Source organism: Lolium perenne, chromosome 1 (assembly GCF_019359855.2).
Source record: "Lolium perenne isolate Kyuss_39 chromosome 1, Kyuss_2.0, whole genome shotgun sequence".
Lineage (NCBI taxonomy): Eukaryota > Viridiplantae > Streptophyta > Magnoliopsida > Poales > Poaceae > Lolium > Lolium perenne.
The window spans coordinates 238,506,474-238,519,864 of NC_067244.2; the positions used below are offsets into that span (position 1 = coordinate 238,506,474).

Consider the following 13,391-nt stretch of genomic DNA (forward strand, 5'->3'; position numbering starts at 1 on the left):
AAGCACAACTACGTACGTACGGCAAACAAATGCGCACGGCAAAAAAATACGCACGGTAAAGAAATTTATTTGTCGTGTGCATTGGCGAAAACCGCATGGTAAAGAGTAGAATGAATACAGACTGCTCTATCACATAGATATTGAATATGACATATTCCACCCACCTAATCCCACCACCACTCCTCTCTCTCCTTTATTTCTTTCCACATCCCCACACACAGCACGTACACACAACACGCACCCCCCTCTCTCCTTCATCTCTCCACAACCACACACGGGCGGCTGCAAGCACGAGCAGGCACGGGCGTGGCCACGGCGGCTGCAAGCACGAGAAGGCACGTGCGTGGCCGCGGCGGCGACCTCACAGCGGCGAGCGCGCAGTGGAGAGCCGACATGGCCGCGGCGGCGAGCGCTTGGCGCCGAGCTGGCGTGGTCGCGGCAGCGAGTGGATGTTGTCGAGCGTACGTGGCAGCAGCGGCGAGCACGCTGCAACGAACGGGCGGCGGCGAGCAAGCGGCAACAAGTAGGTTGTTGCACTCACTGGCGGCTCGATGGCAGCGAACGCGGGCAACCTCCTCGACGTGGGCGTGACCAGCAGCGCGACCTCCTCCCGGCCAGCTGCACTCACCGGCAGCGGTGACGACGGGCTTTTTTTATTTGTAGAGAATTTATTTACCGTGTCTAGTAACTTGCGCGCGGCAAAGGAGGATGCACTGCAGCGAGGAATGTGACACTTGGCAATGTGTGGACACACGGCATCGAGGGAAGACGCTCGGCAAAGAATACCACACGACAGCGAGACCTTTACCGTGTAAAATGTAGTCGCCGTACGGTGAAGGCTCTTTGCATAGCCACTCTTTGCTGTCGGTTCTTTGCCATGCGACGGTGCACGGCGAAGAGTTTACTGTGTAAAATATGCCTTTTGCCGTGCAAAATGGCCACACAGCAAAGCCAGCTTGTGCCCTAGTGTGTCATTAAAGTTCAAGAGAGTATAGTGGTTTGTTTATTTATTTCTTCTTAATTATTCAATCAGATCCAATGAATACAACAACCAACAACCAAGCCTTTCAGTACCAAACAAGTTGGGTTAGGCTAGAGTTGAAACCCATAAGATCTCGAAGCCAAGTCATGGTTCCGGAACATGGATAGCTAACTTCCACGCACCCCTATCCATGGCTAAATCTTTGTCGATATTCCAAACCTTCAGATCTCTCTTAACGGACTCCTCCCATGTCAAGTTTGGTCTACCACGACCCCTCTTAACATTCTCATCACGCTTTATCCGTCCGCTATGCACTGGCGCTTCAGGAGGCCTCCGTTGGATATGTCCAAACCATCCGAGACGATGTTGGACCAGCTTCTCTTCAATCGGTGCTACCCCAACTCTCTCCCGTATATCGTCGTTCCGTACCCGATCCTTTCTTGTGTGGCCACATATCCATCTCAACATGCGCATCTCTGCTACACTTAACTGTTGGATATGTCGTCTCTTCGTTGGCCAACACTCACCGCCATACAACATCGCAGGTCGGATAGCTGTCCTATAAAACCTGCCTTTTAGCTTTTGTGGCACTCTCTTGTCACAGAGTACGCCAGAAGCTTGGCGCCACTTCATCCAACCAGCCTTGATTCGGTGGCCCACATCTTCATCGATATCGCCATCCTTCTGCAACATGGACCCCAAATATCGAAAAGTGTCTCTCTCTGGTACCACCTGCCCATCAAGGCTAACCTCTCCCTCCTCGTGCCTAGTAGAACTGAAACTACACCTCATGTATTCAGTTTTAGTTCTACTAAGCCTAAAACCTTCGATTCGAGAGTTCGCCTCCACAACTCTAACTTTCTATTAACCCCCGTTCGGCTATCATCGACTAGCACCACATCATCCGCAAAGAGCATACACCATGGGATGTCTCCTTGTATATCCCTTGTGACCTCATCCATCACCAAATCAAAAAGATAAGGGCTCAAATCTGACCCTTGGTGTAGCCCTATTATAATTGGAAAGTCATCAGTGTCGCCATCGCTTGTTCGAACACTTGTCACAACATTATCATACATATCCTTGATGAGGGTAATGTACTTTATTGGGACTTTGTGTTTCTCCAAGGCCCACCACATGACATTCCGAGGTATCTTATCATAGGCCTTCTCCAAATCAATGAACACCATATGAAGGTCCTTCTTTTGCTCCCTGTATCTCTCCATCAGCTGTCGTACCAAGAAGATGGCTTCCATGGTAGACCTCCCAGGCATGAAACCAAATTGGTTTTTGGTCACGCTTGTCAACCTTCTTAAGCGGTGCTCAATGACTCTCTCCCATAGCTTCATAGTATGGATCATCAGCTTGATTCCACGGTAATTAGTACAACTTTGAACATCCCCCTTGTTCTTGAAGATTGGTACTAAAATACTCCGCCTCCATTCTTCGGGCATCTTGTTTGACCGAAAAATGAGGTTGAAAAGCTTAGTTAGCCATACTATCGCTACGTCTCCAAGGCCTCTCCACGCCTCGATGGGGATACCATCAGGACCCATCGCCTTGCCGCCTTTCATCCTCCTTAACGCCTCCTTAACCTCAGACTCCTGTATACGTCGCACAAAGCACATGCTGGTATCATCAAAAGAGTCGTCTAGCTCAATGGTAGAGCTCTCAGCCTCCCCATTGTAAAGGTTGTCAAAGTACTCCCGCCATCTACGCTTGATCGCCTCATCCTTCACAAGAAGCTGATCATCTCCGTCCTTGATGCATTTGACTTCGTTGACATCCCTCGTCTTCCTCTCCCTAAACTTGGCCATCTTATAGATGTCCCTTTCGCCTTCCTTCATGTTTAAACGTTGGTAGAGGTCCTCATACGCCCGACCCCTTGCTTCACTCACCGTCCGCTTTGCAGCCTTCTTCGCCACCTTGTACTTCTCCATGTTAGCTGCACTCCTGTCCAGATATAGGCATCTGAAACAGTCCTTTTTCTCCCTAATAACCTTCTGGACCTCATCGTTCCACCACCAGGTATCCTTAGCTTCCCTTCTACTTCCCTTCGTCACCCCAAACTCCTCTACAACGACCTTCCACAAGCAGGTCGCCATACTCGTCCACATCATGTTTGCATCGCCTCCTTCCTCCCAAGGGCCCTCCTTAATAACCCTCTCCCTGAAAGCCTGGGATGCCTCACCCTTGAGCTTCCACCACTTTGTTCTAGCGACTTTGGCGCGCTTACCCCGCTGGACACGGATCCTAAAGCGAAAGTCAGCAACCACCAGCTTATGTTGAGGGACAACACTCTCTCCAGGTATCACCTTACAATCAATGCAGGCGCGTCTGTCTTCTCTTCTAGAGAGGACAAAATCAATCTGGCTAGAGTGTAGACCACTACTAAACGTCACTAGATGGGATTCTCTCTTCCTAAAGAGGGTGTTAGCTACGACCATGTCATAGGCTAGAGCGAAGCTCAGGACATCTTCTCCTTCTTGGTTCCTGATGCCATAGCCAAAGCCCCCATGCACCCTTTCAAAACCTGTGTTATATGTACCCACATGGCCATTGAGGTCTCCTCCTATGAAGAGCTTCTCACCAATAGGTACCCTCCTAACCAAGTCCTCCAGGCCTTCCCAGAACTGCCTCTTGGTGCTCTCATTGTGGCCTACTTGTGGGGCATACGCGCTGATAACATTGAGGACTAAGTCCCCAACAACCAGCTTGACAAGGATCATCCGGTCCCCTTGCCTCTTGACGTCCACAACTCCATCCCTGAGGCTCTTATTGACCAAGATGCCTACTCCATTTTTGTTTGAAGTTGTCCCCGTGTACCACAACTTGAAACCGGTATCCTCCACCTCCTTCGCCTTCTGTCCCTTCCATTTGGTCTCTTGGACACATAGGACATCAACACGCCTCCTCACCGCTGTATCAACTAACTCCCGTAACTTACCCGTCAGGGACCCTACGTTCGAGCTACCTAAGCGTATCCTCCTAGGCTCGGCTAACTTCCTTACCCTCCGCACTCGTCGAGTCAAATGCGGAGATCCTTGCTCATTTTTCACTACACCGGGGCGTCGGTGCAGCGCGCCACTAAGGATGCGGCGACCCGACCCTTGCTCACTTATCACCGTATCCAGATCAAGATACGGCGCGCCACCAAGGGGGTGACGGCCCGGCCCTTGCCCATTTGACACCACACTCGGGTTCTGATGTGGCGCGTCGCTAAGAGGGTTACGCCCCAACAAGGTTCCTTTGGGTTTCATCTCCATAAGAGTGGCTGGATTTTTTACGTTGGCTCGCCTCGCCTATCACAACCCTCCTCCTTTACCCGGGCTTGGGACCGGCTATGTTGAGACAACAAGGCGGAGTTCAATCATATCCAATGAATAATGCATATAAATTTTATCAAAAGTCAATGCAACCGAAATTTGACCAACTAGATAGACAAAATAAAAATATACACAATATCGACTTAATATCAATAGATTAATATACTTATTTCGCGTTGGATTTTTTATATTATTTCTATATATTCCAAACTTATTTAGGTTTGGTTATTGATTTAATTATAAAAGCTTTATTTATTAGAACAGAGGGTATCAGATCTTGCCTCTTATGGACTGCATGGCTAGAGACAAATATATTTGGATGACTGACATAGCTAAGACCACATGTTTGGAGCGTACATGTTCACTTCGATCCGATGCATAAAGCTAGGAGTCTCACACTAGTAGAAAAAGGGGCTTCCATACATCACCATTAGTCTCCAATTTTTTTGAACCGTGACTAATGGGGGTCTTTAGTCGCGATTCTGCAGGCGAACCGCGACTGAAGGTCTGGACCCAGCGGGCTCGGTCGGCAGCTGGTGTACGGGCGGGCCTTTAGTCGTGGTTGGCCAGCACACTTCACTTGTGTGTGTGAGAAACTTGGTGTTCCACCTCTATTCACAAGGGGTGGTGGGTTTAGCTTTGATTCTTTTATGCACACAAGGTGTTCGATGAAATGCCCGAGAGCATGATATGAAGTGTCCGAGCCACACTTTAGCTTTCTCATTTTTTTCCTCCTCGATCGCGGTTAGCAACTTGAACCTTTCATGTGTTATTGATAAATATGCATGTGTAGTTCATAGTTTAATTTCTATTATTTCTTGCTAGTTAGTTTAACAAATGCATGATGGTTAATTATATACTTTCTATAATAATAATGCAGATAAATCGGCAATGGATGTACGGTAAGCGACTCTCGGGCGAGTTTATTACGGGTTTGAATGATTTCCTCACAGTGGCTAATGCGAACAAGCAGGGTTTTTTTTGTTATATGTCCATGTGCTTACTGTAAGAATAAGAAGGTTTATTCTTCCTCAAGAGTCGTTCACGTGCACCTGCTTCAACACGGTTTCATGCCAAGCTATAATTATTGGACCAAGCATGGAGAAAGAGGGGTTAGAATGGAAGAAAATGAAGAAGATGATGATGACAACTATCCTTATTATTTCGGTGATACTTTCATGGAGGATGCTGAAGAAGGGAAAGGTGAAGAAGAGGCACATGATGAGCCCACTGATGACCTTGGTCGGACCATTGCTGATGCATGGAGAGGTTGCGAAACTGAAAAGGAGAGGGAGAATTTGGATCGCATGTTAGAGGATCACAAAAAGTCGCTGTATCCAGGATGCGATAATTGTCTGAAAAAGCTGGGCTGCACACTGGATTTGCTGAAATGGAAGGCACATGACGGTCTATTTGACTCGGGATTTGAAAAATTGCTGAAAACGGTGAATAATATATTTCCAAAGAATAACGAGTTGTCCGTCAGTACGTACGAAGCAAAGAATGATGAAAACTTGTTTGAAGTTGTATATGGTCACCGGCCCGAGATTGAATATTATATATTCCTCTTGAATTCTTCTTGTTTGAAATTTCAAACTTGTTTGAAATTGTATATTCATATGCATCAACGTGTAACGTGTATATAGTAGCGTAGAATATGTCGGAAATTCATTTCGGCTCCCGGGTGCACATGCTCCCTCTGCGAACAAAGCATATTTCAAAGTGTGGAAAAATTTTGAAAAAAATTCTACGTGTACATCTCCATAATATATGTGTGCGCGTCAAGTTTCAGGAAAAAATAATATTTTTTGTGACCTATGTAAAAAAGAGAAAACTTATCGTGTGAAAAGCATTATTTTAAGCACTGAATTTTGTCTTCTTTACACACGTCACATGATAAGTTCATTTTTTTATGAATCGACTTTGTGAGCGTGTAGCACATGAATATGTACGTGCGAATTTTTTGTTTCAATTTTTTTAAATTTAAAATATATGTAAGATGCATTTTAAAATATAGGGAGCATTCCAAAACACTACTCCCTGAATATGTGTACTGAAACTTGTTTGAAACTAAAATAAAACATAAAATAAAATATAAAAGAAAAGAAAACACCCTAAAATAAAACCAGATTTAGTGGTTTAAACCCTAAACCTGCAGAAACATTTATTCCCGGTTGGTCACAACAACCGGGACTAAAGGTACTCCGCCCCAACGCGCGTCTGCAGCCCACGTGGATGGCTCTTTAGTCGCGGTTCGTAAGCAACCGCGACTAAAGGGGGCCTTTAGTCTCGCATAATTAGTCCCGGTTGCGAATCCAGGACTAATGTCCGTTACCAACCGGAACTAAAGCCCCTTTTTCCACTAACAGACTAACAGTACGTACATATACTGGATCATGCATATGGGCTGTAACATATTGACTGAAAATGAGATGCAACTCAGTCAGCCGGCCAGCCGGCTTGTCACCGCCACGCGGTACTACTCACACCATTTTAATGCAAAAGCTAGTACCATCATGTGGTTGTCTTCTTTCTCCACGAGCCAGTTGCAGGATGGAACGTTAAAGCGCGGTCGGTCACACTCTTGTTGCGCTCAGTGATCCTCAAGCTGCAGTTGTGCCACGGAATCGGTGTGCCACGCCGCCACCACACCATTATATACTCAGTTTTCTTCTCCTAGAGATGCAAGCCATTCCTCTCACCATGGCCAAGCTCCTCGTCTTCCTCCTAGTGCTCGCTGTCGCCGCTGCCACCAACGTCGGAGCAGTCTCCGCCACCGCGGCGGATGAGGACGACCTGGAGCAGCGGCGGGAGACCATGGCGGAGCTCGTCCGGATTTTCTCCAACCCCGTGACCGCGGCAGCAGCCGATACCGAGACGGTCCATCGGCTGGCGGTGTTCATGAAACGCGAGATCGGGCCGCTGGGGATCATCGTCGACGCAATCCGCAACATGCCAGAGGACAGTGCCGCCGACGCCCGCAGCAAGGAGGAGGCGTCCGACGCTGCCATCGAGCTCCTGATGCGCCACTTCCGGCACCTCATGCCTCAAGGGCCCGGCAAGACCGACGAGCTGTAATATGCATGCATGCTTAGACTTTACATAAGATGATCGTGTTTTCTAGGGCTCGAGGCATCTGCCTTTTATTTCCCTAATTAAATCTTCCCCTCGGTGCACCACATTTGTTTGTTCGTCATCGTCGGAGAGCATGTATGGTCTGTAGTTTTCCTTTTCCATGTAGTATTGTAGTATCTTGTGTTGGAAATTTTTCGTTGGGTTTAGGCATCGTTCGTTTGTTTTTTACTACAGTACTAATAATCATTGGAGCCGTGTGCTTTGTATTAGGGTTTAGGAACTATGTGGTGTAATAGTAATGGCCAAATTCATGCGAGTTGGTACACTCACTGAAACGCTGGCAATCCTATCCTATCTCTCGACGCTAGCTCCTCTTGGGCTCTTGTCATCCAACATACATATTTCTTCAACATTCGCTAGGGCCTCTCATGAGCTCTTTGGTTACTTCTTAGTACGTACTTGAGATATTTTGAATGAGAACAGAGAACCGGCCTACATATATGCACAAGTTGAAAGAGCTGTTCCCGAAAAGATATTTGGTATTTGTGTATTACAATTTTTTTTACAGAAAAACAATAGGCGAAACTTCCTCCTGCTGTATTTTTCAGTTCATAAAATATTTACATGGGCAGAACATAGAGTTCTAGATCGAGTACATTTTTTGGGAGGTGTGGCTCGTACCTACAAAAATACAACGTTAACATTGTTTCCACCCATTTACACACCTACCTTCCCACTCCATGACATGTGGGTACAACGAGTCTGTACACCACACTTAAGTGAGTGGCGGGTATGTTTGCATAAAAAATTAAAAATTTCTACCCACTTATCCATCTTTTTTAGTTTGATTATCAATTTCGTTTAAATTTTTTGTGACCTAAAGGTTGGATTTTGACAGGGCCGGCCCTAGGGGGGGGGGGGGGGGGCGGGAGGGGCGGCCGCCCTGGGCCCCAGACCCAAGGGGGCCCCAAGTCCCAGGCTCCAAGCTAGGCAGCTACACATGTTTTATGCTGCAGCGGCGGCGCCATTAGAGCTGGTCGAAGGAGGAATTCTCTGTACTCGTACAACCTAGACGAAGAGTTATGCACGAAGGTTGTAGTGAAGATCTTGGGCCTTTTTCGTTTTCGTTAGATGGGCCTCATTCACTTGGTTAGTATTTAACATTTTACCCTTTAGACACGTACACAGGTTAATCGCTGGGGGCCCATGGTTACACCATGGCTGGAGCCTGGAGCCACAGCCAACGCATCTTCCTGGCCAATAAAAAACTGATTCATATTCCTTTTCTATCGCTCAATTCACTGATAGTTGGCAAAGCTGAAATTTATAATACGTGTTATGTAAAATTAATTTGGTATAAATACTAGCAAAAAAAATTATTGCTATAATTTTATAGGTACATATATATATTATTATTGTTAAGTTCATAGGCCCCGGATCAAAGAGGGGTAAAGTTGCTGATTTGATTTTCCCCGTTCAGAATAAGAAAAAACGACAACTTATCAGCTAACGTATGTCTTTCAAAAATGTCGAGAATGAAGTCAAAATTGCGCATATTGGCACAACCGAGTGTTTCGGTGTCGCTTTTCCATGCGCCGATATGCATAACTTCGGCTCCATTCTCAGTAACGCCAAACTAAGGTGTATGATTCCGAAATAGTTTAGTGAAGAGTTCACACAAAAAAATTAGTTTCGCCCAATCCTCGGATTATATTTATAAGAAAAATTGCATCAAATAGTCTTGTCATCTAGAATTTATGCATTGAGTGGTGAAAAATAATTAGTCAAGCTACACATAGATGTTTATCGACAATTTATACCGATATCAAATAATTTATGCATCAGGCGGTGAAAATAATTTATTATTATGTAATTAATATTTTACGGGCCCTGATTTCTCGCCTCGCCCCGGGCCCTCCAGATCCTAGGACCGGCCCTGGATTTTGATCAGTTATTTTTTTGAAGAATCAACAGGGGGTGATCGCCCACCTGAACTATGATTTTCATTAAAAAAGGGGGGGGGGGGCAACAACAAGGAGGCCGTAAGCCAACAATCCTGGGTCTAAAGGCGGCATACCGTACACACCAAGAAGGGGAGCCGGCTACAGGGGGAGTACAAGTTTTCAAGGGGCTAAGAGATAGACCCACACCAAGCTAGCATGGGGGTCGTGTCGATACTAGAGGGGGTGCGGACGATCCATAAGCGGAGGTGGTCGGCCAACATATCCAGAATGCGCGGAGTAGACATGAGATCTGCATCGAAAATCATTCTATTGCAGGATTTCCAGATGGACCACACCAAGGCGAGGATGGCGGTGTTACACGCTTTCAGGTGCATGGGAGGTAAGTCTTCGGAGAGAGCATCGATGAGACCCAGCATGTCGTCGTCAGTCCGGGGGCGCCCCGAGCGAGAGACAATATTCCACAAGGGGCGGAGGCGGGGGGCAGCCAACAAACATGTGTGAGATGTCTTCCGGCTGGCCGAAGCTGAAGGGGCAATCTGGGGAGGGCACACACCCAAGGCGGTGCAGCAGCGCACGCGTCCTAGTTTTCTGGAGGCGCATGATCCGGACGAACACCTTCACTTTGAGGGGCGCGAAGCAGTTCTAGTTGACGTCCTGGCCGGGGATGATACAACCAGAAGAGTGAAGAGATAGATAGACGCTCCCTATGGAGAAGTCAGCAGACGGGCCGAGGGCGATGGAGCGAACGTCCAGCGATGAGGTGAGGGAGATCCCAGAGAGGCAAGCATGTATAAACTCCATCTCCCCCGAGGCCGCTGCAGACACCCGGTGAACGAGTGGGATCTCCATGGCGCCACTCTCCATGGCACCGGCGACGGTGGCGAGGGGGCGGAAAAAGTGTTAGAAGGCCGCGGGGAGGGCCGCCGACAGGGGGCCCAGCTGGGTCCAAGCATCGTGCCAGAGCAACGTGGAGCACCCGTCGCGGGGCTCGACTCTCGTGATGGAGCGGTACAGCGGGATAAGCGACTTGAAGCATTTCCTAGCGGGGGTGGACATATGGGGGTGTTCACCGAGATAACTGCGCTTCACCCATCTGGTTCGCGGAGAGTCCCGCCCCGAGAATAGCCCATGGACCGCTTTCAGCAGGAGGCACTTGTTTTGAAGGCCAAGGTCAACAAATCCAAGACCGCCTTCGGATCGCAGCTGGCACGCATAGTCCTAGGCGACCTGGCAATCGCCACCAGAACATTTCTCCTTTGCTTTCCAGAACATCGATCTCCGGGGCATGTTCATCTTCACAAGTATCCCCTTAGGGATCGGCAGAGCAGACATATATGGAAAACGACGGGAGAGCAGACATTACTGTTGCAGTGAGTGTGAGACGCCCACCAATGGGAAGCATGGATGTCCGCCAACCAGGAATGCATTTGGAGATCTCGATAGACAAGAATTCTAGTGCGGCGGTAGGGAGCTTGTGGTCCGAGAGCGGAAGTCCAAGGTATGTCTGGGGGAAGGACGAGACAGGATAGCCGAGGATGCTCGCCAGTTCTGAGGCTAGCTCAGCTGAGACACCGCCAACGGGCACAAACGTGCTCTTGTGAAAATTGATGTGTAGACATGTGGCCTGCGAGAAGAGGTCCAAAATCTCACGGAGGCGACGGACCTGGGAGTGTTCAGCTCACAAAATCAGCAAGGTATCATTGGCAACCTGAATTACAGGGCATGTGAGATCATCCATAAGGGGGTGCAACAGACTGTCACCATCCCCTTCCATAGAGATGAGGCAGGGGAGCAAGTCGGTGATGACCAATTACAGGTAGGGGGACAATGGATCTCCTTGGTGCAACCCATTCGTGTATGAAATCCATCGCCCATGAACACCATTGAGAAGCACATCAGTCCGTCTAGCGTTAAGAATAGAAGAAATCCAGGACCGAAAGAGGGGGTCGAGCCCACCCGAGTCCAAAATGGCGTCTAAAGTCCATCTTGAGCACTACAGCCGGAGATCTTCGGACCTGGCAGCTTTGGACCACGTCAGCTGTGTAGAGGAAGTTGTTGACAATATTCCGCCCCTTGACGGACCATGACTGCTCAAAGGAGATGAGGCGATGTATGAAGTGTTGGAGTCTTGTCGTGAGGATCCGAGTGACAATCTTCATTACACAATTCTGGAGTGAGATGGGACGAAAGTCGTCAACAGTGAGCCCATCGAGGGGTGCAACTTCGTCATAGAAGTCCTGAAGGAAGGCCATGAGAGATCCGGGCTGACAAGGTGCAAGAAAGTATGAAACAATGAATGTCCGAAGCAGTCAAGGACGGGGCTACTTCCATGCACATAGCCCAGACGGCGACCTTGGCCTCTTGTATGGTGAAAGGCCTCTCCAAGTCCTGCAAGCCTGCAACACTCTGCATGGCGGTGCGCAGATCGTAGCCGCACACCGGGGGGGGGGGGGTAGAGGAGCCAAGAAGGTCCGCATAGAAACTGTGTAACAATTCGTCTTCCTAGGCATGATTGTATAAGACCCAATCTCCATCGTGCAGGACTTTGATCTGATTTTTTTCCTTAGGCGAGCCGAGGCACAGGCATGGAAGAATTTGGTATTGTCTTCTCCAAAGTGGCACAGAAGAAACGTCAATCGTTGCTTCCAATATGCGTCCAGGGCCTTATATTCCCGGGAGAGGTGCACACGGACTCAGTCTCTCAACATTTTTTCAGGAGCCAGCAGGGCTCCGGTCTCTCAGCATTTTTTCAGGAGCCAGGAAGGCTCGGAGTTCTTCAACTAAGTCCAGTAGCTCATTCACTTTTCTGCAGTTGGAGATCACTTCCTCATGCTGTCTGCGGTTTTTGGGCCATTTCTTAGATTCAGCATGGGCCCATTTTAGGAAGTTGCACAGTCTCCTAGAGGCATAGCAGCGACCGATTATGTGGTCGGGCCCAGACGGGGGCCACCAGGGCCCGGTACTCCGGAGAGAAAGCCCAAGATTTCTCGTATCTGAAATTATGCGTTTTTTGGAGTGCGGGAAGACGCGGTCAGCATGAGGGGCACATGATCTGAGGTGTTTCGAACCACCGATTTTGATCAGTTTTGATATTTGAGTTTGTAATGATGAAATCTTCAAAACAATATCAATATTGGACACGTTCTGAAAAGTTTTGAAATTTGAGTTGTGAAACTATACTGAAACAATAATAATATTTCAACGAGACTAATTTATCCTATACGACATCTAATCAATTTTACATGAGAGTTATTGGACTATAATAGAGGTTTCATGCATATCTCATGATGGTTACTTGTGATATACCACATGTATTTTGTAAAAAAATTGGACATATATAGAGTTTCATCAAGTATTAAACATACCTCTTACAATATCTATTCAAAATTCAGTTTAAAACATAATCAAATTTGTAATATTTGTACAAACTGTGCATAAAACATAGTCTCTTAAAAACATAATTGATGTTATCCAAAAAGAATATATATGAAATGTACTTGTAATCTTCCTGATATAATTGAAATTTGTGTGGCGAGTTTTGAAATTTATCTTAAATTTTCGCCAATAACATATCGGTTTTGCTATGTCTCAGTCAACTGAGATTTTCTTAAATCTAAGTCACTTACAAAAAAGTACTTGAGTTGCACTTTTCTGTTAAAAAAGTGCAATTGCACTTTTCTGCCAGAAATGTGCAACTAGACTGAGTTGCATTTTTCTTTGAACTGCAATTGCACTTTTCTGAGTTGACTGAGACTTAAGAAAATCTCAGTCAACCGAGACATAGGCACACCCATAACATATCACCAAAAATATTTGAAAACAAAATAATAAAGTTGTGAAATTCAGGATTTCCGGAACATTTATGAAAATGGGAGACTGAGAGTACATGCCGAGATGCATAAAGCTAAGAGGCTAAGACAATGTAGTACTAGATCGTACATGTAAAGGATGGAACGTTGGGAGAAATCAGGGAAATCCCTATCCTATCGACTGCACTATATCCCGCACTGCTACTACTCAGTACTCACATGCATCCTTGCGAAG

General features: G+C 47.1%; 3 protein-coding genes across 3 annotated transcripts; 1 reads left to right on the top strand and 2 right to left on the bottom strand.

The window, feature by feature from the left end:
- Nucleotides 1–361: 361 nt before the first annotated feature.
- On the bottom strand, nt 362–4,242 carry LOC127337226 (uncharacterized). The gene is made up of 3 exons (XM_071824870.1): nt 2,526–4,242; nt 906–963; nt 362–713 (listed from the first exon to the last, which is right to left on the bottom strand). Exons 1-3 carry the CDS (start codon nt 4,240–4,242, stop codon nt 362–364), a joined length of 2,127 nt encoding a protein of 708 aa, XP_071680971.1.
- A 2,672-nt stretch (nt 4,243–6,914) lies between these two features.
- Nucleotides 6,915–7,667, top strand: LOC127318689 (uncharacterized). Its single transcript, XM_051349190.1, has one exon. The coding sequence runs from the start codon at nt 6,991–6,993 to the stop codon at nt 7,384–7,386; it is 396 nt and encodes a 131-aa protein (XP_051205150.1). The 5' UTR covers nt 6,915–6,990; the 3' UTR covers nt 7,387–7,667.
- Nucleotides 7,668–10,656: 2,989 nt separating this feature from the next.
- LOC139834946 (uncharacterized) lies at nt 10,657–11,759 on the bottom strand. Its single transcript, XM_071824871.1, has 3 exons — nt 11,673–11,759; nt 11,363–11,611; nt 10,657–11,010 (listed from the first exon to the last, which is right to left on the bottom strand). Exons 1-3 carry the CDS (start codon nt 11,757–11,759, stop codon nt 10,657–10,659), a joined length of 690 nt encoding a protein of 229 aa, XP_071680972.1.
- Between the last annotated feature and the right edge of the window lie 1,632 nt (nt 11,760–13,391).